This window comes from Pseudorca crassidens, chromosome 8 (genome assembly GCF_039906515.1).
Source record: "Pseudorca crassidens isolate mPseCra1 chromosome 8, mPseCra1.hap1, whole genome shotgun sequence".
NCBI lineage: Eukaryota > Metazoa > Chordata > Mammalia > Artiodactyla > Delphinidae > Pseudorca > Pseudorca crassidens.
The window spans coordinates 95,346,613-95,371,577 of NC_090303.1; the positions used below are offsets into that span (position 1 = coordinate 95,346,613).

General features: G+C 52.9%; 3 protein-coding genes across 3 annotated transcripts in view; 1 reads left to right on the forward strand and 2 right to left on the reverse strand.

The window, feature by feature from the left end:
- LOC137229402 (transient receptor potential cation channel subfamily V member 5-like) overlaps nucleotides 1–7,112 on the reverse strand; it is a 29,248-nt gene extending 22,136 nt beyond the window's left edge. Inside the window, exons 1-8 of the mRNA XM_067747248.1 lie at nucleotides 6,861–7,112; nucleotides 4,786–4,883; nucleotides 4,523–4,645; nucleotides 3,915–4,052; nucleotides 3,528–3,626; nucleotides 3,197–3,372; nucleotides 2,666–2,812; nucleotides 558–770 (exon numbers count right to left, since the gene is read on the reverse strand). Of these exons, the coding sequence (XP_067603349.1) occupies nucleotides 558–770; nucleotides 2,666–2,812; nucleotides 3,197–3,372; nucleotides 3,528–3,626; nucleotides 3,915–4,052; nucleotides 4,523–4,645; nucleotides 4,786–4,883; nucleotides 6,861–6,988 (1,122 nt within the window). The 5' untranslated portion in view covers nucleotides 6,989–7,112. The remainder of the gene's footprint in view (nucleotides 1–557; nucleotides 771–2,665; nucleotides 2,813–3,196; nucleotides 3,373–3,527; nucleotides 3,627–3,914; nucleotides 4,053–4,522; nucleotides 4,646–4,785; nucleotides 4,884–6,860) is intronic.
- Nucleotides 7,113–10,491: 3,379 nt separating this feature from the next.
- KEL (Kell metallo-endopeptidase (Kell blood group)) overlaps nucleotides 10,492–24,965 on the reverse strand; it is an 88,455-nt gene continuing 73,981 nt past the window's right edge. Inside the window, exons 12-22 of the mRNA XM_067747249.1 lie at nucleotides 24,126–24,255; nucleotides 16,946–17,056; nucleotides 15,734–15,832; nucleotides 15,413–15,490; nucleotides 14,872–14,972; nucleotides 14,600–14,710; nucleotides 14,399–14,466; nucleotides 14,004–14,173; nucleotides 13,555–13,650; nucleotides 12,421–12,832; nucleotides 10,492–12,001 (exon numbers count right to left, since the gene is read on the reverse strand). Coding sequence (XP_067603350.1) covers nucleotides 12,671–12,832; nucleotides 13,555–13,650; nucleotides 14,004–14,173; nucleotides 14,399–14,466; nucleotides 14,600–14,710; nucleotides 14,872–14,972; nucleotides 15,413–15,490; nucleotides 15,734–15,832; nucleotides 16,946–17,056; nucleotides 24,126–24,255 — 1,126 coding nt within the window. The 3' untranslated portion in view covers nucleotides 10,492–12,001; nucleotides 12,421–12,670. The remainder of the gene's footprint in view (nucleotides 12,002–12,420; nucleotides 12,833–13,554; nucleotides 13,651–14,003; nucleotides 14,174–14,398; nucleotides 14,467–14,599; nucleotides 14,711–14,871; nucleotides 14,973–15,412; nucleotides 15,491–15,733; nucleotides 15,833–16,945; nucleotides 17,057–24,125; nucleotides 24,256–24,965) is intronic.
- On the forward strand, nucleotides 11,136–11,996 carry LLCFC1 (LLLL and CFNLAS motif containing 1). Its single transcript, XM_067745610.1, has 2 exons — nucleotides 11,136–11,277; nucleotides 11,818–11,996. The coding sequence occupies exons 1-2, from the start codon at nucleotides 11,136–11,138 to the stop codon at nucleotides 11,994–11,996; spliced, it is 321 nt and encodes a 106-aa protein (XP_067601711.1).

The window sequence follows — 24,965 nt, forward strand, 5'->3', positions numbered from 1 at the left end:
ACAAGAGCAGAGGGGACCTTAGAGACTATGTACTTCCACCTGCTACCCAGTCCAGGCATCCTTCTGCAGCACACCTGACAGGTGGCCAGACAGCTGATAACATCGTTGCCGGTGTGCTCCTACTGACGGTGGTCAGAAGAGAATGCAGGCCAGAAAGATGCCTGTGTTGCCCTAACAGACCAGAAACAGACTCAGACATGGACCTGGAGCACAGTGTTCTTCCCTTCACAACAGCGCGGTTTCTGCTGAAGGCCACATTCACAAACGTCTGGTCCTCTTTGTAAAGGACAAGGCATTTTACAAAAGCATGACGCTTTTAGTCCCAAGCATTCTTTCAAAGTTCACAAGAAAGCCATCGCTCCCTGGACAAGCCCACTCTGACTCATTGAGCCCCCACTCTGGTCCCCTTCTCTCCCTCCTCATTTCTGCCTGGGTGATCAGGAACCTGCCCCCGTCACAGCCAGGTGAGTGGTATCTTTCCCAGGTAGCTGCTCCTGGTTTCCAGCGCCATCACCCCACGCTACCAGCTCCCTTCATCCCCTCTTGAGAAGAGTCACCTGGAGCAGCCTCTGCTGGAGGACGGTGATGTCTCGGGAGTTTGTGCGGTTGCCACTACAGGGCTTGAGAGGGCGATGGATGCAGCACAGGGTGAAACAGATCATATAGAGCACGTACAGGGCCCCCACGATGCAGAAGTATGGCCGCCCATACTTCCTCCACTTGAAGCTCACCAGCTGTTTCACTGGGGTCTGTTCCAGGATCTGGCGAGCCTGCCATGGAAGAAGAGTGCAGTTGGGGGTGACCACCGTAGCGAGAAGCAGCGCTGGGTTTCCCACTGGGTCCCAGATGGGCAGGGTCATGACCACGCATTCAGTTCGTCTGTCATTTCTTTTACGGACAACCAGTCAGCTTCTACTGTATGCTAGGCCTCATGGTAGCGCTGGAGATAAACCATGACAGAAGTAAACACCAGGACCTAGAGCACCACAGAGGCTCTGAAGGATGAGCCGTAAATGGTTGAGTGAAGGGACAGTCAGGCAAGGTCATTCCATAAAGGAGCGGCAGGTGCCAAGGCAGGAAGGTGCGAGAAGACATTGACAGATGAGGTGTGGCTGGGGACATGGCAGAACCTGTTGGAGGGGTGGGCAGGGGTTATCACGGGTGAAGCAGCTAAGGGCCAGATCACGGTACCTCGTGAATGCCAAAGTAAGGAGCTGGACTTTGTTTTCTGAATGCAACGGAAAGCAATTGCAAGGTTCAAGCAAGGAGGCAGTCAGATTTGCTCTACAAGTATTGTGGACCCGAGAGGAGCAAGAGAGGACACAAAGAGTGGGGAGTGGCCATAATCTCAGCCAGGTGGGCTAGTGCTCGGACGTAAGTAGGCAGTGAGATGTTACAGATGCTCTGAGAGAGGATGATGGACAGCGCGACACATCTGAGAAAGTAGGAGAAGGCAAAGTCAGAGCGTAGCTGGCGGGAGTATTCACTAGCAGGAAGAATACCTTTTCCATGGAGCCTAGAGGGAAGGAGAGAGACAGTGGGCCGTTTCCAGATCTGTTGGGCAGGACAAGGCAGGAAGCTGAAGAAGCTCCAGGCAGAGAGCCTCTATTTGCATCATAATGAACGAATCTGGGTCTCCTCATAGAACTGAAGGTGAAGGCAGTGAGGGATACAGAAGGGGCTAGAAAGGAATTTTGAGGGAATAGAATAGCTGACCAAGACAAGAATAAAACCTGTAGCAGAACATTGAGAACCAGCTGGAATCAGAGACCGAGGATTTGTGGTGACACAACCCACCAGACGGACTGGGGTTCCAATTCCTAAGAAATCCTGCCCTGAGGAAGTTCATACCAACCAGCCACTCACCTTTTCCTCTGCTCAGTAGTACCAGTGATCCCCTGAGTTGGGCTCTAGAAGGGTTCCTAGGAAGCTGTCAGGCGGCAGATACACAAGGGGAACTACATTTTGCCACCATCGTGGAGGTTCCAGAAAACACAAACGATTTTCTCCCCCACATGAGTCCTCAACAGACTTTCCTTTCCCTCCTGTCACTCAATCCAGTACTGTCTGCATGACCTACGTGTTTTTCCCTCTCTGGAAAGCTCTCTTTTTCTCCATCTTCCTGGTGATTCCCAACTCCTCCATGAAGCCCCAGCTCAAGCACATCCTCTGTGACATCTTCTCTGGTCTGTCCAAGCCAAGATAAACCAACCTCCGTTCTGCTGCCACTGTGCATAGTACAGACCCTTATGATGCTCTATGTGGTACCCTATTACAATGACTGAGGACGGGGATGGGCAACTGACAAAGGTGATTGAAAGGAACTGTGTTTTATTTATTTCTGTATTCTTAATTCCTGGTACAGTGGCTGGGACACAGCAAGAAGCTCAATATGCCGAAAGGATGAATGAATGAATGAATGGTAGGAAGCAATTTCCATTTGGAGAGTTCCTCATATGCGACGTTAGTAAGAGAAAGGTAAGTGGAAGGAACCAGAGCTAAGCAGAGGGAGAGTGGAGTTAGGAAAGGGGTGTCGATTGGCATTTCCCCCCAAAGGTCCCAGGAGTCCGTCCTCATCTCCATCTATTACAGGGCAGGGAAGTGTCTGGAGCCCAGGATCTCAGCAAACGGACAGGCCCTGCACCGACACCCGACAGCTCCATACCTCTTGCTTCTTGGAGGAGACCACAAGCTCTAGAAATGACACGTGCTCTCCCCAGGAGTCGATCTCCGTGAGGTCGTAGAGAGTGGAGGTCAGCGGCCCGCACATCCACTGGATGTGCTTCCGCTTCTGCATCAGGTGCTGGAACATCTGTGTGGACAGAGGGGTGAGGTGGGGGGGTCAGCGTATAAGGAGCACGTCAAGGGCAACAGCATGGTCGCTTACTCCTTGGGACTGATGGACAGGTGAGAACTGACAAGGCTCTGTTGACATGAACCTTTTAATTTTTGGGCTCCCTTTCCTTCCCACAAACCCTAGGAAGATCTGAAAGAAGAGAACAGGCGAGGGGAGGAGAACTCTGGGTTCCCGCAGCAGATCCTCTCAAGTAAGATTCTCGAATCCTCCTGAGTCAGGAACTTCTGAGGCTGAGGATTTTATGACGGTGCTGGGAGGTGAGGGACCACCACCCTTCTGGAGAGTTTTGGAAAAAGGGTCATGAGAAGGACACGGGGGGATTGGGGGCGGGTCCCTCACCGTGGTGTTGCCCTCCACTCCAGCCAGCTTGAAGGGGGTGAGGCCCTGGTGATTGGGCACGAGGTCCAGGGACTGCAGGTGGTCCCCGCGCCCGTCGTAGGACAGCAGCAGGCTGTACATCTGGCAGGCAAAGGTTTTCCTGGGCTGCAGGACGAGGATGTGCAACACTGTGTTTCCTGGGGGAGGACACGGGCTGTCACACGGCCACCGGGACTAGAGTCCCTGATGCTCCCCATGACCCCCACCCCCAACCCGCGCCCGGTGGACCTGAGGGCTGTCCCGGCCCCTCCTCTGCAACCCAGCTCAGCTCCCCCTCCAGCCCGGCTCTCACCCAGGGAGTCCTGGGCCCGGATGTCAGCGCCGTGCTCAATGAGCAGCCTCACGGTCTCCTCGCTGCCCATGCAGGCCGCAAAGGACAAAGGGTGCTCCCCTGGGGGTGCAGAGGGCCCCGTGGCTTGAGGGTGCAGGCTGGGATGGGCAGTCTCTCCAGGGGACTGCCTCTCCCTCCCCACGTCTCAGCTCTGGGCCTGGGGACGCTTGTCAGCAGAACCAGAGGCGGGGACGGTGCAGGGGGCCCTGCGTCGGGGGGCTGGCTCTGGCCTTCAGCCTGAGGAGGGCGGACCCCTCCCAGCTTCCCCCGGCATGGAGCCCCCGCAGCCTGCCCTCCCTTTGCTCTTGGCCCCCTCCCCACCCTCCCAGCCCTGGCCCTGGCTCTCACCAAAGTAGAGGAGGTTGTGGGGACTGAGGCAGAAGGCTGAGCCTACCGCCCTTGCAGAGACGCTGGCCCCGTGGGCGAGCAGGGCTTTCACCAGGTTCACGTTCTGGTTCATGATGGCCACGTGCAGTGCCGTCTGACCTGGACAAGAGAGCCCTCAGTCACGGGGTCTGTTCCCGGTTCTCTCAGAGACACAGCATCCACCTGGCTTACAGGAGATCCCTGACAGATCCTTGCATGGATTTCTGCCCGCGACTCAGCAGAGTGGTGTGAGACTGAGGGCAAGTCATCCCTCCAGCAGTTCACTTAGCTGTCCGCACCTCGACTACCGGGGGTGGCAAATAAAGGTAATCACTGTGCTGCTATGAAAGAAAGAGAGTTCTGTCCTTCAGGGAACATGAAAGGAGAGGAAGGGAAATAATAAATGGCTCAAGAAGGTCACGGATACCCAAAGCCAAGACCAGGACCTTTGCCTTCCTTCCAACTCAAGGGAGACCTTCCTGAACCTCCATCACTCCTTCCCCGACCTACTCTCTGAGGCTCATTTTAAGAGATGACTTCAGACTTTCTCCTACCTGTGTCCACCTTGAAAACCCATTCGGGCTCCTCACCTACAAACGGCTCACAGATGGTGGGCTCCTTGACCAGCTCCGGGACGGCCTCCATCAGCACCATGGCGGCCTCTAGGTTGTCATAGAGGGCCGCCACGTGCAGCGCCGTCTCCCCCAGGGCTCCTAGAGTGGAGGGAAACACGAGCATCAAACACTTCCCAGAGACACGCTCCAAGGCCCCTTTGCAGGAGCCCTCAGAGCCCTGGGTAGGGGAGGGGCAGGGGCTTCTGCCCCATCGCCATCACATCAAACTCTCATCCCACCTCGTTGCTGAAAGTCACAGGTTCGGTCCAGCAGAAGTTCCCTCAAGACACACAGGTCGTTGTCCTTGGCTGCCCGAAGCAGAGGAGACTCTTGAATCCTGGGAGAGGAAGAACAAGAGTCAGGAAGAGACAGAATGGCAGAGAGGTCAAGGGCAGAGAGGAAGAGAGACAGTGTGTGCCTAGGACAGACACGGGTCCCACAACGTGTGCAGTGACCCATTGCAGCGTTGCTTCCTGGACTCTAGCTGAGGGTCAGCCTGGGGCAAGAGCCTGTCTCAGGGTCCCCGTGTGGTCACATCGTGCCACTTCTTCCCACGTGGGGGGCCTCGTGGCTCAGCTGAAAGAGGGGTAGCATGCCTGAGGGAGGAGGGCTCGGGCCACGGAAGGAGTGGTCCTGGTGGGCCTGGCCAAGTCCGTCTAAGCTGAGTAAACGTTTTGGGAACTTGGGGATCTAGAGCAGGTGGGGGAAAGGGAATTTCTGCCCGATTTCATCCCTGCTCCCAGGCCTGCTGGAGCAGCTCTCTTTAGCCAAGGGGAGTTTGAGAGACCAGAAGGGGGCTGAGAGACAGGCCAGCTCTCAGAGCTAGGAGGCTTGGGAGCTGCCGAAGCTCTGACTCTCCTGGGGGCTGTTTGGATGCACACTCCTGCTGCGGGAGGGCGAGTTTTGAGGTGGGCTCTGAAGGATCTATTCCTCCTACGGTTACCCAAGCATCTAAACACGCTGCTTGTAACCGAGGAAGGGCGCAGCTGTGAGCTTCTCTGAGCATGTGCATCTCGGGGTGGGTGGGAGGAGCCTGTGGAGATATCCATCCTTCGGTACCTCTGCCGGTTAATCTCTGTTTCTCCCCCACCTGGGTGAGCCAAACAAGAGATAAAGCTGAAGGCGATTCCTGCTGGGCCGGTATGTGTTGGCTCTGAAGGTGAACACAGGACGGTAGGTAGAGGGTCGGGCGGGGAGAGGTGAAGGGCAGGAAAACAGACTGACCGGTGGTTCCTGTGATGTCCCCCAGCCCCCAGTTCCTCTCTTCCAGTGGTCCCAGGAGCCAGGGGAAAGAAGCTTTTTATTGGAAGGAGAAGTTTTGATTTCAAGGTAGAGCTCAGCTCTGCCCCTCGGGGAAGCGCTCTCCAGGGGGATCCGGCAGAGTGAGGGCCAGCTCCCTCCACCATCTCACCTAGACCCTCTGTGTGAGCGCGTCCAGCTCAGAGCGACCAGGGCCAGGACTGCAGAGTCCACCCCTGTGCTGAGAGCTCTGCTCACAGCCTTGGTGCTCAGGCCTCTGGCCTGGAGAAGCCACTGCCCGTGAGTCCAGCCCTGGCTGCCCCCAGATCTGCTCACGGTGACTCTCCGACGAGAGACGAGTCCCCCGAACACCCCGCGGCAGAGGCCTGCCTTCAAGATGGGTCCCTGCCCCGGCCGGTCGTCCAGAATCTGGACCTCAGGGCTGGCCATGAAATGCTCTGGCCCTCGGGGCACCAGTCCTGCCTGAACTGCTCTAGGAACAGGCCCAGGCCTTATTCGATCTGTCTCCACGGGACCTAGCACAGCCCTGCACCCAGGAGACTCAGTAAAAGATGGATGGACTCTATGAGTCCCCTCTGGGCCTCCCCAGTGTCACCCGGGTTTCCCCGGTAGCTGGCCAGCTCCAGGTGTTACACAGACCAGAGCTCTCCTCCCCTGTTCGCATGTCATCACCTCTCCTTCCCGTTAGCAGTAATTCCGCACTCTCTCTTCAACCAACAAGTGTTCTAAAACCCACAGGATCTCGGCGCTTCCCCAGCAGCCTGCTCCCCACCAGTCCGCACCCACCTGCCTACCTCCTGGTTTCTCCTGCCTGGTCCCTCTAGGTCCCCCGCTCCCCTTCTCCACCAGGCGAGAGCCCTGGCATCATTCCGCCCCCTCTTGCCTGTGGCCCAGTGCCACACACCCCGCCGGCACTGACAGAGGAGCCGGGCTTTGGTGACAGGTGCGCTGGGCCCATCCCGGTGCCTGGCACTGAACTCTGGAGTGCCCTGGCGGGGAGACAGACCCAAGTGGGCAGAGGGTTTGAGGCTCAGGGAGAGGAGGGGCAGCCTACCTCTTCTGTTGCAGCATGTAGGCCTCGTCCAGATACTGGTCCCAGTCTTGCTGTCCCGGCAGCCAGGAGGTCAGAAGTTTCTGGAGCTGGATCCAGAGTCCCCTGGCCTTGGGTGGAGGGGGCCCCATGTTTTCTCCTTTCGGGCACCGGCAAGTTACGGGGATGTGGTTCAAGGGAGCGGGTCTAGGACTCAGCAGCAGCTGGAGTGGGGGCGAGCAGGCAGGGGCTGGGATGGAGAGTGGGGGTATCTCCAGGGTGCCCTGTGTGCGCTGTGGGCTGGGGGGACGTGTGCACGTGCACTGAGGGGACTGGGGGCCCTGCCGGGAGAGAGAGAGGCTTTACCTGGAGGGGAGGAGCTCTTTCTAGAGAGAGCCCTGGGGCACAGAGCCTGCCCCAGAGCTGGGAGGGGAGGGGGAAGGACTTTGTTCCTATCAGTGGGCTAGGGCGGCTGAGACCGGGACAGTAGAGGGGTGTGGCCCAGGAATCTGGACTGGGAGCCTAAAGGTGGGTCCCACGAGCCAGGTGAACAATTACCTTGGGTGCAAGAGAGTACAGAAGCAAAGCCCTCCAGCCCCGCAATCAGGCAGGTGCAGGTTTGGATGCTGGCTCTGAGTCCTTGCAAAGCAGTTAGGTGAGCCTCAGTCTTCTAACCTTCTAATCTGGAAAATCAGGTAACACTTACGCGCTCTCATGGAAGTGTCTGTAAAGCACAATCATAACAGCTCAAGGACAGCTGATTCTTCTTCCATAGATGAGCTCAAAAGCCCCCAGACCTGCTTGTCTGAGCTGTGGTCACCTCTGCCCTCTACCCTGCAGCCCTGCAGCCCTGCCTCAAAGGAGGTTTCCTGGCTCAGCCCAGTGACCCCTCTTCCCTCCCAGCTCCTCCCTTCCAGTCAGAGGAGACCCCAGAGAGCCCTGCATCCCCGCAGAGGCGGAACAGCAGGAACTTGGAGGAAATCTTGGGACTCTCTCCGGGAGTAAGTCAACAGGAGGAGTATGCGTATAAAGACAAGACAGTGTTCAATTATTTTATGGTACGACAGTTTCCACTTTTCTTCCTGTTGTTTCCCAAGAGGTATATCCACGTTATTGAATTGCAGTCATTCAGTAGATCTGCGAGGTACCTGGGAACAGGCTGAAGGTTCTCTGTTTCCTAAGTGAGAAGACAGAGCAGGGAGATGTGCGTGTGATACCCACGGCTGGTGGCAAAGCTGGAGCTGGCGTGCAAGGTGGAACCTTAGGTCCAAATCACCCGTCAGACCTCGTGGCCTCTTGGGAGCCTTCTGCCTATCAAGATGAGAGGCTTGGGTGGAGACAGGCTGGGGACCCTCCACCTCGGAGGTCTTCAGGAACAGGGACCTCTCCTTTCTTTTGCTGTAAGAAAGAGAGCGCGTCTCTAGAGACTGAAGGATGGACAAAATTACCTTTGGAGAGGGATGAAAATTGAAAGGAAAATAAGAAATGAGGTGCCCGAGACGAGGAAGCACGCTCTCCCTCAGGAAGGGGGGAGATGCCGGCTGGGAAGGGGGAGGGGTCACCTTGTGGGACATTTTCTGCTTTGCTGGGGGTTGGAGTAGTGTGGGATTGCAATGACCTCTGAAGCCTTGGGACTTGCAGTCTAAGGAGATGGAGGGAGCGATAAGGGTGAGCTGGGGGTGTAGATGTGCTGATAAGAGGCCGGCAGAGGAAAGGAACACCTGCCCGGGAAACACTCAAGCCCTAATGCTAGTCCTGGAGGGAGCGGAGGCGGGAGGGCCTGGTCAGAGCCGCACAGAGCAGGTGTGCAGGGCTGGCCACCAAGGGCATGGTCCTCGGGTCCCGGAGGAGGAAAGGGGGGCCCCCTCCATGCGTGGGCCTCCACCTCTGGGTCTCCCCCTCCCACTTGCGCTCCTTTGCCTGCACTGTCCTCTCCAACGAGAGGGGCAGGAACAAGCTGCCTGAAGGGGACCAAGCCGTTCCTCCTGTCCTACCTGGTAGGATTGAGATTCAGAAATGGCCTTCCTCATCTTTAAGGAGTTCTCTTCTCTTCTGTCCTCTGGCTTCCCTCCCCGTCCCCCCATACCCTTTGTCACGTCCTGCATCGCCACCCTCTTCTCCCTTCTCTCCTCTCATCCGTCCTCATTCTCCGGCAGCTTTCTGCAGGCAAGGAGTCCTACAAGCTCTCTCCCTCAGGTAGAGATGATGCCTCGGGGTCTAGCACGAGTGTGTAAGAGCTGGTCCAGGGCCCCGACTTCCCTGTCTTATCCCAGAGACCCTTCGTGCCAAGGGAGCCAGATCTCTTTTTCTGATGGGATGAGAAGGAGGAAAACATATAAACCCAGAATTCAATGTTTAGGTCATACCCTCCCACCCCACCTGCCCACAGCCACGTAGGGGAAGAATTTGAATACCATCCTTTAAAACATGAAGAGGAATTGTCATTGGATGGTGGAATTATTTGCCTTTTTTCGTTTTTCAGAATTTTTTAACATACTTTTGTAATAAGAAAAAAATGGGAAGGGGGTCCCTGGTTTCCTACAAGGATTTATCTCCTCAGCACAGGGCATCAGGCAGGCGGGTGGTGAGGGAATGGGGGCAGTGGTAGTGGTGCCACCCGGTTCTTTCCTCTCCAGCCGCCCTCGTAAGACACCCCGACGCCCAACTACCCTCCCCAGGCAAACTCACAGAGCCGGAGATGGCTTCTCATTTAGCCTTGAACCAAGAGGCTCCTCCCCCAAATAGCCAGGAGGTTGTTAGTGATTTTTTTCCATTCAAGCATCATTTCCTGAACCTGCAGGTCAATGAGTGCAAGGGACAGGTGAACAGGGTCACCTGCTTACTTGAATCCTGCCTCTCCCATCATCAAGTGACCTCCTGTACCGCTCCCCAATCACCCTGTCACCTGGCTTGGATCACCAGGAAGTAAACAGCAGGCCGTGTCGGCTGTCTGGGACAGTCTCCCGATAAGCCCGTCTGACGGTGTGGGCAGCATCCGTGGGAGGGAAGCTCCACGGGCCCTTCCATTTCTGCGATCCCCTCTTTCAGGAAGGGTACGTGTTTCTGCGCACATCCTCACCCCTGCACATGGCGGTTCCTTCAGGTGCAGGGTACGTGGACGCCAGGAGCGGTGTGAGCTGGTGGTGATAGTTCCAGCGTGTCTAAGACCCCCCTCCCACCTGTCCTGGCACCCCCTCCTGTCGCTCATGGCCAGTATCTGTCTCTGGTTTTTCAGGGTGGGGCTTCATCCTGCCTCCCCATCTCTCTGCTCCAGGAAGCAAATGTAAGCCACAGTCCATTACCAACAGGTCTGTGCTCACCAGGGTCATGGGCAGGGGCAGGCACTGGGACGTGAAAGCAGGTCTCTTGAGATCCGTTACTTGGGATCCTTGCCTCTGTCTGCCACACTGATTTTTCTCTGAAGACTGTAACTCCTCCCACCCTTTAGAGATGGAGTTTAGACACTGGGTCTCTAACAACTTTTCCTCTGTGTCTGAGTACAGGAGGATGTGGAATGAGGGAAGACGGTGTTCAGTCTACCAGTACAAGAGGGCAATGGCTAGGATAGAGGGAAGTCCGGGAGAGGACGATGAGTGAGAGAAAGGTTTCCACTTGGATCCAAGGCACTCTGCTCTCTGTCTCTCTCACACCCAGAGCAGGTACCCATCCCCTCCTCCACCCACGCCCTCCCCCTCCTCCATTTCTGACGGAGCTGAGTTTCATGCACAGCCCAGGACTTGAAGATCCCCATTTCGACATCCGGTCTGGGTCTCAGTTTATGCAAGTCGCTTTCCTTTGAGAAAGGCCGTACAGAGGAGTGGGAAGGTGTGATATTTAGAATCTAAAGAATCGGCCAAGAGCCCTGCTCTGCACCTTATTATCTGTGTGATCTTCAGTGGGCGAATCATTTCTTTTGTGAACCTCAGTTTCCTCATCTATATAATGGGTATGGCAATACCGTGACTTTGAGTCCTGGTTACTATGTGGATCTAATGATATAATGGACATGAAAGGACTCCACAAACTCTTAAGTCATTGCTGTGGCTCTGCACAGAATGGCCCACCGTGGTCATCCTGGAAGCCTGCTAGCCACTCTCCACGCTCTTGCCTGCCAACGGAACTCTCCAAGAGGACGGGATGAGGGTCAGGCCCACGACTGTGATGTCACAGAGCTCATGACATCAGAGGTCCTATGGAAGGGAAGGGGAGAAAACGGTGCTGGGAAGGGGTAAGCGCCGGGACAACGGACAGGGGAGGGAGGAGAAGGTCCTGCCGGGCACTGGGGACTAGGGAAGGCCCATGACTTCCCTGGGCTCCCAGCTCTGCAGGGCAGCATTCCTGGCATCCATCCTGCTGCTGCTGTGGGTCAAGGGGGTGACGCCTCAGAAAGGGAGCCCAGGCCTGGACGAGAGGAGTCAGAAAGAGAAAACACCCTCTACAGGTAGGTGAAGTAGGGGGACGATGCCTGAAGCCGGGGACCAGATCTCTTTGGAGTCAGATCACTGGTCAGGCCAGAGGGAAAGCTGAGATAGGTTTGGGTTACGGGCGGTCACCCCAGGCCCTACTACTGCAGTGTGAGTGTCCTATAAAGGGCCTAGAGCCGCAGTTCCTCACCAGGGCCGTACTCAGGGTGTGCCGGGGCCAGCGGATGTGCGTGGGACCCTGTGAATACGGGAAGAGGGTCTTGGAAGTTCACCCTCCTCCACGTTGGTCCCTTACTCCCCAGACGAGGTAACACCTTGGAGGAGGCAGTGTGAATTGGCAGAGGGGAGTGCGTGCCCTTGAGCTGGGGCTATGGCCGCACACAGACCAGAAGAGACCCCCCAGATGGAGCATCGCCTCTGTGGTCAAGAACAAGGGTGTGGGCGGTTGGGCTCCCAGGTTCCCCAATGCCTTCCTCTTTCCAAGGCGGGCCAGGGGCGGGGGGCAGGGGGGGCATCAGAAACAGTCCTTTCACGCTGTCCCCCGTCCCCTGTTTCAGACCAAGATGGAGAACAGTTTGCAGAGCACTTTGTGGCCTCCTCGGTGGGCGAGCTGTGGCAGGCAGTGGACATGACCCAGCAAGAGGACGAGCAGATGTCAGAGGCGGTGGCAAGCCGTGGCCACCTGTTCGACCTCGCCTTCTGCTTGAACCTGGCCGGCACCGTGGTTTTCCTATGAGGGACCTGGAGGCGGAGGCGGTGGCCTGATTCCTGGATGAGGACCTGGACATCTGCCTCCGCTTCATGGTAGCTTACTGACTGCCTCCCCGTGGGGGTCCGGAGCGCTCCTCCCGAGGGTGACGTACATGCGGCTTCCTGGCTCTTGCCCATGACCCTCCCCCTCGGGACGCAGCATCAGAGAGACCCCGTGCTGGCCTCTCAGCGGCCCATGGCCCCTGCCCACCTTCCTCCCCACCCTCTGAGGGCCATCTCCAAGAGCGGAGACACCGGACCCCTGCCCTTCTCTCTCCCCCAGCCTCTCCTGGCTTTGCTCAGGACAACAGATTAGGGGTAGGGAGGCAGCAACAATGAGAGTAATAACAATCAAATCCTGGAAACAAGTGGGGGCAGCTTAATCTTGTCTCTAACCGGTTTCCACCGACCTTTAGCTCATTCACTGGTTCTTTCCTTGTCTCACGTCCTTGGAACTCTGCTTGGCGGTTTCTCCTCTGATTTTTTCTGACTTCTAGGCATCGGACATAGCAGGAAAGTGTTCTTAAGAGACAGGCAGAAGCCAAGGGCCGGCTTTTATTTTTGGAACAGAAGGGGAGAGGAGGTATTGTCCTGATTCCAGGGATGGGGCAGGGAGATGCTGATACACCTGTACTGAGGTCTCTTTGGGAGCCAGCTGGGTTACCAGAGCTGGCAGCGGCTGGAGGGGTGCATGAGGGTGCCGTGGGGACAGTGGAAGTGTCTGGCGAAGGCTGGGCTGTTGCTTAGGGGCCCGTGGATTCGAAGGGTAGGAGGGCTGTGAGTGTCCTGAGGATCCTGGGTGCTGGGGTCCCTACACATCACCTGGGGAGAAAGAGAGGTCCATACAGGGTAAGGAGAAAAGCAGGGTATCAGGGTCAGCAGGACACGGCAGACCTGGTGACCAGGTGGTAACTAGGGACAGCAAAGATAAAAGCAGGGATAGCAATGCTCTGAGGGCCACATGGAGGAAGGAAGGTATTTGCCATTTGTGGGTCATTTAATCGGGCAGTGGGTATCTGGGGAGGGCTGGTCTGTGCAATCATACCATTTGCAAGTGCCCTAGAGGTGGGTCTGCTGTAAGAACACTGTGCGGGTCTCTAAGTATCCTGAGGAATTGGGGGCACTATCTGCTGAGGGATCTGCTGTAAGAACACTGTGCGGGGGTTATGTCAGGGGGGACCCCACTGCGTGGCGAGGTCTCCGAGGAGGAATGTGGTCTATAGGTAGTCTGTTAAGGCTCTTTTTGAAGGGATCTGTGTTTCCAGAAGAAATGAGAGAAGATAAAAGTTGGGCTCATCTCAAGGAGGGATTTGGGAATACAGTCGTTTTCCGTTTTCTGAAGGCACTGCTGAATTTGGTAGAAGAATTTATAGCAGGATGAAGGGATGGTCCCAAGGGGACACGTGTGAAAGGATGACATTGGGGATTTGTGCAGCAGAGGCTTGGTGGCATTGGGGGGAAGATGCTTAATAATATCTGAGTGTTAACGATAGGGCATTTATCTGACATGGACTAAGCCCTGGTGGGAGGTGTCGGCTGCCTACCTGGGCATAGCTTCGGAAGAAGAGTTGCCAGGGGCTGAGGTTCAGGTTGGGCAGGGTGGTCTCCCCACGGTACCATAATAGCCTCTTGTTGTATGCCTGGATATGGGAGTGGGATGGAGAGTCGCCCTTAGGCTCTAGACCCGTGGCCATCTGGAAATCTGATGCCCTACACGCAATATCCAAAACCAGTTCACGGTCCTTCTTTCCAAGTTCTGCACTGACACACTGCTCTGAGCCAGGAGAAAAGGTACTTGCCGTGAGATCTATGGATCTAGAAAAGAGGGCTCTATGGAGTCGGAGGGGGTCCTCAAGTTGCCACCTGTTCAGTGGGGATGTGAAGGGCAGAACGTTTTGCTATGTTTGCCTGAGGGATGGTGGAAGGAAAAACTGGGGACAGGCTCTCTATTCTGCTGGTAAAAATAGATCGCAGCCCTTGGGATGTGAGTTACCTGCAGTGCAATGGCCAGTCCCCCCGTGTCTGCAGCATCCTCCAGGAATGTGCGGGAGCCATTGAAGAAGGTCCCGTTGGGTAATGGAAAGGCAGCATAGTGGCGCTCCAGGCACACTAGCGCCCCCTGTAGGGCATGGGTGTCACAGGCTGCGCAGCCCCCAGGGAATACTGTTGAAAATGGGGCAAGGGAATGAAACGGTGAGGCATGATGCAGGGGTGAAGACACGGGGGTACCACAAACTGGGCTGGCTCCCAGGAGCACTGCAAAGGCTTCAGAACTGACCCCACCCCGGAGCCCTCGCACAGCTTCCCTTCTCCCCCTCTAGGATGCCTTTGGGGCCTTTCACCTGGGTTCCCGATGGCCCCATCTCCCAATGGCCCGCTGTTACTCACGGAGCTGGTAGAAGATGTGCAGCAGCTCATGGGCCATAACGCTGCCGGCGGCGCCAAAGTTCACAGCTCTAGGGGGCAAGGTCTTGTCTTACCCTCAGAATCCTTCCAAGTTTTTGGCCCCAATTCTCCAACCATAAGTCGCATCCATCATTCATCATAACATGGGTCCATTGCTCTTGGGAAACTTAGAATGGCCCATACCTGGGGTAGCCAGGGTGGAAAAACGGGGGTTGGAGGAGTCCGGCTGGGAAGACCACCACATGGTCAGGTATTGAATAGTAGGCATTTACGCCCCAGGGGAGCACCTGCCACCTGTGGAAAGAGTACATATGAATACCAGCTCTATCATTTACGTGCCGTCGTTCCCGCATACTGTCACTGTTCCTGTTCCCCTGAGCCTCTGGCTTTCTTTCCTGCTCATTTTGGACGGCTATCTTTGGGATGCGGTGTCTGTGTCTCCCTCGCCCTCGTACCTGTGGTTGGGGAAAGGCTGCAGGAAACTCCGGATGATTCTAGCTCGGCGGGATCGGACACAGCTCAGGAAGGACTGCAGGAAGCTGGGTCCAAGTCGTATCTGGGAGGAGGCAGGAGGCAACTCGAATACACGGAGACAAATGTAGATGTACACTGACATACCCTGACGCGGACATCTGAACGCAGACAGATAAGCCCCGATGCGCGGACCTCCCCGGAATCGTGGAAAACCAGCGCCATGACACCAGTGCCTGCGTGGTACAAACGGGCTTCACACGTACCAGCACACAAATACTCAGGCAAGTCACACGAATGCATGGGTGCGAGTGTGCACACACGCTCGACGTGACCTGCAAAGGTTCTACTCTTCTGTTGGCAAGATCCAGAGTGTGGCTATCCGCCCATCAGGCCCCAGCAGCACCAGGGCAGGGAAGGGTTTCTCAGGATCAACTAGGGGAAATGACTGTCTGCCACTCTGGTGCATCGGGGTGGGTGAAGAAGTTGAGGGTTAAAGAGTAAATGGCGAGGGCAGGAACCCACATCGTGGTATTCTTGTCTGGCTGGGTCTGGCTTCAAGGCCCATTCCGGGGCCCCCATCTTCACCTGCAGCTGGGTGACCTGGGAAGAGACACAAAGGTGGAAGGAACCTAGCTGTCCCAAGTCTTATCAGAAGGAATCTCTCCTGCTCACTGCCCTGTCCCTTCCTCTGGTACTGCCCCCAGGATGTGTGTGCGGCATATTGGTGTTTATACTTGTGCCCTTGGCCTTGAGCACGCTCCTCCAGGCCCTGTGATCTCTCGATCCAACACTCAGTTCACACCTACTACACGTTCCCACACTGTCTCCTTCTCCTGGCCTTACCTTGTCCTGGACCTTTGCCCGGGTCTCTTCATCCATCCAAGGAAGCATCTGGAAGCGAGCGATGAGGGCATCCTTGATCGCATTGAATAATTCCATGGCCTGTGGGCAGGACGGGGCAGGGAGAAAGAAACAGGATCAAGTTCAGCCTCAGTGCTGGGCCCTGCCCACTGGGCCTCTAGGAAGGGGCCTCGACCCTGAGGGGCTGCCAGAAGGAGGACGGTCTCAGACAGAGAAAGTGCAAAGTGCTACCTACTAGGTGACCAAAAACTCAGGGTACGGAGAGCTGTGGGGATGTGGAGGAGGTACCAAGCACGGAAGGGGAAGGTGGGAACTGGTCACTCCTGACCCTTGACGGGGTAGACAGCTCCTTTCCGTGACACTGTCCTTTCTCTCGGCCGGGCAATCCTCTCAGAAAGTGGCGGGAGGAGGTGGACCACCATCCCCTTCTCTGCTCTCGAGGGCCCTCGTCCTCACACCCTGTTTCTTACAGCCTGCATCTCCTCTCTCCAACTTCCAGGGCTCCTCAGCTCCGCAACGAGCTGAAGCCTGCCCAGCTTCACACCCCGACTGTGTGCTGCCTGCCTTCTCGGCCATCTACCACCGTGTGCATTTCCTTCCTTGATGGAGGAAAATGGATGACGACACTGGGAGCCTGAGTTCAAATCCTAACTCTGCTATTTGGTAGCTGTGTGATCTTGGGCAAGTTTCTTAACCCCTCTGTGCTTCAGTTCTCTCTGCTTTAAAATTATAATAATAGTAGGAATTAAAGTAGTTGGTGCAAAGTGCTTATAAGAGTATCAGGCACATGGTAGGCACTGAAAAGTGTTCAGTAGTTATTTATTAGCGCTTCTGAAGATGATGCATTCCATTCTGATGTCATTTCACGTGTTGTTAAAAAAAAATCACAGGTAAACAAGGGGTAGGCTTAGAGGTCATGCAGTTCAATTTTCTCATTTTATGGTTGAAGAAACACATGAGCAGGAAAGCTGGGTGACCTGTCCAGGTCAGTGTGTGTTGTGCGGACTTTGTGTCTCAGAGCTAAACTGTGCAGACCCTAGGGATGCAGCGTGTCCCTCTCTGGGTTCTCTCTCTAACTGGCTGGTTCTCTGACCACAGAGACCATCGAGAAGAGCAAAGTCGCTAGAACTAGGAGAGGATGGGTTGGCGGGGAAGGGGCGGAAGGACGTGGGCTGGGGAAGGGCCCTCACGTACAGCACTTCGCGTGCTGGGGCCGAAGGCCTCACGGACAAACAAGGCTGCCAGCGTAGGCTTGAAGAAGGCTGCCGTCTTCTCCACACACGTCATCCAGCGAGGGTGGGCGGGCTACAGAGACAAAGCTGGAATGAATGGCTCCCGCCAAGGCGTCTTCCTCATCCACTTTCCCAGGCCAGTCTCACCTAGACCTTCACCCCCAGAGCATGCTCTCTTTGCTGGACTTTCTGGGTTTGTCTCCCTTTACTCTATAACCCCTTTTGGTGACACACATGGGGTCATGCTGCTTAGCAAAGAGGGGCTCACATCTCCTCCAGGATTAGTCTCATGAGCCTGGGTTGGGCAAACTATCCTTGTTTATTGCCTATTGAATTTGAAAGCCAGGCCACTGGGAGGCATCCTTCTGGATGATTGAAAGGCTCCTGGGAAGGACAGGACTAGAGCCAACCCTCTCACTTTAGCAGGTCTGCCTGCCACCCTGTCCCCGCCCACCACGCCTGCCACCCTGTCCCCACCCACCACGCACAGAGCCCGGCGGAGACTCCCATCCTCCCAAGCTTCTTTACTTAAAAGAGAAATTGAAGAAGGAAGAGTCTCCCTGCCTCCTGCCTTCCTACCCCACTCTCCAAATGGTTATTGAGGATCATACGGTAAGACCTTGTCTTATAAAGAAGGAAGTTATCAGAGTAAAATTGGGTTTTAGATACCACATTGTTTGGTGGGAGAAGAGGAAAAAAGAAAAGACTAAATATACGAATTCAGAGCACTAAGACACTCTCTGTCAAATCAGGGAAAAGGATATAGGATGAGAGGATGGACGTCTTCAACTTCAAAGGCAGAGAAACGGTTAGACAAAAAATCAAAAGAGGGGACTTCCCTGGTGGCGCAGTGGTTAAGAATCCGCCTGCCAATGCAGGGGACACAGGTTCGAGCCCTGGTCCGGGAAGATCCCACATGCCACGGAGCAACTAAGCCTGTGCACCACAACTACTGAGCCTGTGCTCTAGAGCCCGCGAGCCACAACCACCGAGTCCACGTGCCGCAACTACTGAAGCCCGCGCACCTAGAGCCCGTGCTCCGCAACAAGAGAAGCCCCAGCGACGAGAAGCCCGCACACCACAACGAAGAGTAGCCCCCGCTCACCGCAACTAGAGAAAGCCCGCGTGCAGCAACGAAGACCCCACGTGGCCAAAAATAAATAAATAAATTTATTAAAAAATAAAAAAATAAAAACTCAAAGAGGGCCTTGGCAACTGGGGTGTTTTTTAACACGTTTGACCAGAGACATATGACTGCCACAAGCGTTAGTTTCTGCAAAAATCCCCTGGTCAAATAATGTGTTAACAGCAGGATGGGAAGACTAAGAAACATAAAAGAGAGATGTTGGGGTGGATGGCTTTGAAGAGATGACCAAGCGTAGGCCCAGAGATGACGCAGGGCAGGTGAGAAACAAATTCAGGAAGCTGGCCTAAGGGAAAGCTGAGCTGCGACTTAGGAAAAACCGGCTAACATGCTAATTTGGGCTGAGTGGGCTGAAGTCATAAGACTTCATTCCTGTAACTTATTTATTCCCCCAGACGTCCTGGCAGGTCAGGCAGTTAGGCTGCCACCACGCATTCCGGTCCTAAGGCTGGAGAGAGTTGGCTTCCGACAAATGAGGAAAGAGAAAGGAAGGCCAGCACTTCTGTCATCGAAGACACTCCTGGGCCTATTAGAATGTTCATCATTTTGGAGGTTGCTCCAGACCCGGTTGCCCACATCTGTGCGTTCTTGTCTGTCCCCTCACCATGAGACCTTTTAAGAACCTTCTCCTGTTGAGGAGAAGGGACTCAGACACTTTCCAGAGTGTATTACTTGGAGCTCTGAAACTCACAAATGTGAAATACAAATAGAAAGGCAGCCTCGGTCTGATAGCAATGCCTGGGTCCAGTGCAGGTGCTGCAGGCCCCCGATGACAAGCTCGGCTCTGAGGCTGCCTTTCATCAGACTGCTGCCGGGGGTGGAGGGCTGCACCCAGGACAGGAGCAAACACATCAGCCTTGAGCTTGGTAGTGTGGACCTGCCTGCCCTTTCTATACCTCCTGGTTCTTGAGTTGTTTCCTGATCCCTTTGGCTGGTGCCTGCCCTTCTCTCCAAATCCTTTGCCTGTTCCATGCTGTTGCCCATAGCCCAGGCCACGGCAGGCCCTGACCTGGTTCCTGGAGAGTGTGGACACCACCTCGGACCACCCACTGCTCACCCTATGCCACTCTGGGATCCTTTTGGTCACACTTGTGCTGAGTCATATGTTCTATGTGCGGGAAAACAACTTCCAGAATCTATAAATGAACGTAAGTCTCGGGGGTGGAGGTTGGCAGGTTGTATATTCATCTGCTGGGGGTTATGAGTATCTGAGCTGTCTCTCAAGACGTGGAGTGATGGAGTATACCACATTGATTGAAAACAGAGAAAAAGAAAAAAAATCATTGCTAAAATATAAAGGATAGAAGAGATACTTCAAACCCAGGATAATGAGGCTCAAAAGATTAATTTTAAGGAACAGAAAAATGTTGCGGGAGTGGGAATGTGGGAGGGATGGAGTGGGAGTGTGGGATTAGCAGATGCAAACTATTATATACAGGATGGATAAACAACAAGGTCCTACTGTAGAGCGCAGGGAACTATATTCAAAACCCTGTGATAGGGGCTTCCCTGGTGGCGCAGTGGTTGAGAATCTGCCTGCCAATGCAGGGGACACGGGTTCGAGCCCTGGTCTGGGAGGATCCCACATGCCGCGGAGCAACTGGGCCCGTGAGCCACAACTACTGAGCCTGCGCTTCTGGAGGCTGTGCTCCGCAACGGGAGAGGCCGCGATAGTGAGAGGCCCGCACACCGCGATGAAGAGGGGTCCCCGCTCGCCGCAACTAGAGAAAGCCCTCGCACAGAAACGAAGACCCAACACAGCCAAAAAAAAATAAATAAATTAATTAATTAAAAAAAAAACAACAAACCCTGTGATAAACCATAATGGAAAAGGATATGAAAAAGAATGGATATATATGTATAACTGAATCGCTTTGCTGCACAGCAGAAGTTAACACAACACTCTAAATCAACTATACTTGAAGAAAAAAATCTTTTAAAAAAGAAAGAAAAAAAGTTGCAGATACAAGCTTAGAACCATGAGTAATGATAGACTTGATAAAAATCAGGAAAAATTCCAAGAGTCTGGAGAGAAGCAAATTTTTGCACCATTTTCAGTAAGGAGAAGGTAGATTTTAGAGATTACAGGTGAGTCAGGAATCCTTAATGTTAATTTCTAAACAAAATTCTAGAATGAATCATTAAACCGACTATTTTTGGACACTTGGAAAATAATGTGTAACTCCTGAGGGCCAGCATAGCACCACTGAGGACGAATCATATCAAAATCCTTTTGAAATGTCATCACTTTTAAAGGATCATTAAATTAGGATAAACAGCAGATCTGGAGTCACAAACTCAAACAGGGGCCATGAGGTAACCTAAGTGAGAGCAGCAGTCCAACGTCAGAACCCCGGGACAAGAAGGGGTACGGCAAACCGGAGAGAGGGACGCAGCCCTGCTGGCTGCATCACTCAGTCCCAGTCATTTGTCGCCCCTGGAGACGGCTAGCTCCGTGTTGTCAGAGCTTCACACTGACAACAACAAAAAAGGCTGGAACTCTGAGTCTTGCTGTGCCATCACCTAACAGTTTATAAAAAGCTTCAAAGGCCAACAACACACACCTATGGGCCAGATTCAGCCTCAAGGACCACCGCAGTGCTCCCTCTGTACAGAGAATTCAGTATTTACTAACTGTGGATTATTAACTTAAATCCTCATACTTCAGTTACGCCAGCTATAAAAATGAGCCTAATGCCTGTTCTGCCTTCCTGTTCCGCTTTCCTCACAAAGCTACTCGGGAGAGCAGGGGAAACACTATGTGGAACGTGCTCTGTAAATTCTAAAGTTCTACCCCACTCTGTTGGCATGATTTTGATTTCAAGATAGCAGTTGGTAAAACCAAAACTTACATCTTTGTGAAATCGATGGAGAAATCCACGTTAAATGACAGTGTGACTTGAGTGGATTCTGACTGACTGGTCCACAAGGGAACATCAGTGATTACTGACTCCAAGTTAGTACGAGCTTCCCCGACCACCCCACTGGACATTGTAGCACGTCCTCACCTAGTATGCCTCTCTCCCTTTCCTGTTTTATTTTTTCATGACACTTAATACCATCCAATATGTTTTATTCAGCTTACTGTCATTCTGCCTCCATTAGAATATAAGTGTTTGAGGGATTTTTGTCTATTTTGGTCATGAAGATTCCCAAGGGCCTAGAGAAGTGTCTGGCATATAATAGGGGCTCAATTAACATTTGGTGCATAAATGAACTGACGACTCTACGCTAGGTCTTCAATAACCTGACCCAATACTCTTCCCTCTGCAGAATTTTACCAGTAATCTAGATGAAGATGCAATAAATAAAACCATGAATGACCTAAGGCAGAAATAACAGATCATTGAAACAAAGGCTAAAATTACCTGAATAAATTGGGATGTTGGGCTGAGTGTAAACAGTTCACATTTAATGGGCAACAATGTGAGGTTCTGCTTTTAATTCCCCAAACTCAGCTTCTCGTTTAATAAGAGGAAGACCTGGCTTAACAGCCAGGTTCATTGACGATATATTCAAAAGTCACAAACAAAATATGGTCAGATAATGAGACCTAACAGTCCTTCTGAATAAGGGCATTAGAATTCGTTCAGAAGAATATGGTTAGACATCTGTAATTAACAACCATCGGATAGAAATACAAATTTTGATCAAATCAAGGCCAAAACCTTGGTGGTATCTTTGACTCCACTTTCACTCTCACACCACACATCCGTCAGGAAACACTGCTGCTTACCTTCAGAATATGATCTTTTAAAACATAAAACAGATAAATCCCTCTATAGGCCCCTGTTACATGCAGAGAGAAACCCAGGTCCTTACGGTGACCTACCAGGTTCCGGATAATCCCCTCCTCCCCTCTCTGATTTCCTCCCTACTCTTATCCTATTTGCTTTCTCTGTTCCAGGTGTGCTGGCTCCCAGGCTGATTCTCAAACCCCCCAGGCCAGGCTCCAGCAGCAGCAGGACAGCCTTGCCTGCACGTCCCATCACGTTTGCTCAGCCAAAGCCACCAGGAGGATCCGTCACACTGTACCAAGCCTTAGCCAGCCTGCCCCGTGCCTTGTTGCAATGAAACGATATCCCTCTCTCCGCCGGAAAACCCGTTCTTCTCCCTAGACACTGCTTCCGTCCTACCTCCCGTTCAGATATCCCACTGATCATTTAAACCCACCCTCATCTCTCCCTCTTAGGAATTCCAAGAGTATCTAAACCAGAGTTTTCTCAGAACCCGTGACGCCCATTCATTTACTTAGCATATGGCTGCTTTTGTGTTACAAGGACAGAGTTGAGTGGTTGCAACACAGATCACATAGACCACAAAGCCAAAAATATTTACTATCTTGACCTTTATAGAAAGAATTTGCCAAGGCATTTTTTGTTACCACCCACTATTTCTCAATCCTGCACAGTTTGTGGTTAAAAATATGGCCTCCCGGGTCAGACAGACCTGTTTTGGAGTGTGCTCCTCCACTTAGGAGCTGTGCGGTCTTGGGAACCTTACATGTCCTTTCTGAGGACCTCAGAGTGGTTCCGGGAATAGTAAATAAAATAAGCAATGCCTGACACAGAGTAACTACTCCATGTATGTCAGCTTTTATTATTAATATGTGTCATACCTGGTACTGTTCCAGACAGGTGAAAGGGCTTCACCAAGTCACAGAACTATTTGTTGGTAGGGTTTGAGTCAGCTTTTAAGCCCAAGGACAATTATATATCCTATTAGATATATAAGGCTGTTTATAATATGTATATAAAGGATATATATGTGTATAAAGGGTGGTGACTTTAGCAATTCATAAGCCTTCTAAGTTTTTTAAGTGTGAATTTCAACGTTGGCATCCTTACACCTTTCAAAAAGCACCACCAGGCCATGCTTCTGGGATTTCCAGGAGGCTGTCTGGCTACCTGAGTGAAAATTCTAGAAAGTTTTTTGGGTTTTCTTTCTTTCTTTTTTTTTTAACAATGATTAAGCACACAGACTCTGGAGCCAGACTTCCAGAGTTCGAATCCCAGCTCTCACAACTTACTAGGTATATTACCCCGAGCAAGCCCCTTAACCTTTGGGTCTCAATTTACCCATCAATAAAACAGGGACAGGACGGTCTGCCCATCTCATGGAATTGTCGTGAGGATCAAATCAGCTCATGTATCTAAAGGGCTCAGAAAACTATCCAGCACGTTTGAAAGTCTCAATAGGCAATAACTACATTCCAGTCCCTGCATTTACAATTCCCTTCTCTGAATTCCACAGGTATTTCAGGTTGCCAAAGCCATGAGTTTCTCCAAGGCAGAGAAATGGTCCACAAATTACTAAGAAAAGAAGCCCAGTGATTTTCAAGACTACCCTGAGGCCTTGCCTGAGGATGGAGGACATCTTATGTTCTAGACGCCTCCTCTTGGGATTGGATGTGTCGACCTAGGATTTCAAAGTTCTCAGTAACTGAGTATGGACAGAGTAGACTTTGGTTAGTAGAGCACGTTTGGTACAGCTCCCTCCTCTGATATGTTGGGATCTGCACCACGAAGCCCACGGTGTGGCCGACAGAACCCTCGGGATGTCAGAGATGAGCTCCTCGTGAAGCACCTTTGGACATGGAACGCTGGAGTCACCGAGACAAAGGGAAGGTCCCTGCCTCTTACTCCAGTGAACCCTAGGCTGTATGTCCAGCCCCTCAAATCACAGCGCTCAGGATAACCAGGCAAATAGTCTAGGGGTCATGACAAAAGAAAAGCAGGCCTTGATCACTTTAGAGCTTTATATCTAGACTTTAACAATCAGCAAAAGGCCCTCGAGGTAGCCAGACGTGTGCCTAAGGGTCTGGTCCCTGGTGCCTCAGCTCTCAGTGCAAGCCTTGAGTGCCTCCACGAGAGCCCAGACCCTGGGGCATCTATCTTCATGCCCCTCCCTGAGGGGGCTATGCCCACGTTTATCCCCCCAAATGACAGATGCTCCTTTAGCCCCCCATCCGGGAGGATTCCTCCCCGCCCCTCCTCACCGTGGGTGGTCGTCCTGTCAGCTCCCCCAGTTTCTGGCTCAGCAATCTACGTGCCTCTTGGAATTTACTGTCCAGGGCTGGAGAAAGGGTCCCCACCAGACCCAAGATCATGTGGCTCTGCAGGAAGTCCCTGTGGAGAGAAAAGAGACCCACAGTATACCCCCGGGCTCTGGGGAAAACACAGAAAAGCTTCCCCTTGGAAAGGTCACCTTGGTACTCTCGGGGAAGCCCTGCTCTGTATTAATAGAGAATAACTGCTTCACACGTGAACACGTCAAGAAGGGCTTTTCAAAAAAAAAAGAAGGGCTTTTCTTTCTATCTTTTTTTTTTTTTACCCTAGTTTAAAAATACTTTATTGCTAAAAAATTCCAAAACGATTAAAGTATCATCAAAGTTCACTGATCACAGATCACTTTAACAATTAAAGTAATACTGAAAAAGGGTGAAATGTTGCGAGAATCACCCGGATATGACCCAGAGACATGAAGTGAGCAAATGCTATTGGAAAAATGGTGCCCACAGACTTGCTTGACACGGGGTTGCGCCAAACCTTTCACTTGTAAAAAACCACAATCTCTACAAAGTAGAATACAGCGACGCAAAATTAAATGTTATCAACTATAGTCACCATGTTGTACATTAGATCCTGAGACTTTCTTCACCTTACAACTGAAGGCTGGTACCCTTTCACCAACCTCTCCCTATTTCCCCACCCTTCAGCCCCTGGCAACCACTGTTCAAAACTTTTGTCTGTTTTAAGAAGAGCTTTTCTTGATGTGGGTTGGGCTGGGGTGGAGAATGATAGAAGAAAGAACCAGATGAAGAGGCCGACCTGTCAAG

Bases quoted from the DNA above. Each gene is read 5' to 3' on its own strand.
- LLCFC1 (XM_067745610.1), top strand. From the start codon at position 11,136: ATGACTTCCCTGGGCTCCCAGCTCTGCAGGGCAGCATTCCTGGCATCC. The intron at 11,278-11,817 runs GTAGGTGAAGTA...CCCCTGTTTCAG, and splicing joins AGAGAAAACACCCTCTACAG to ACCAAGATGGAGAACAGTTT.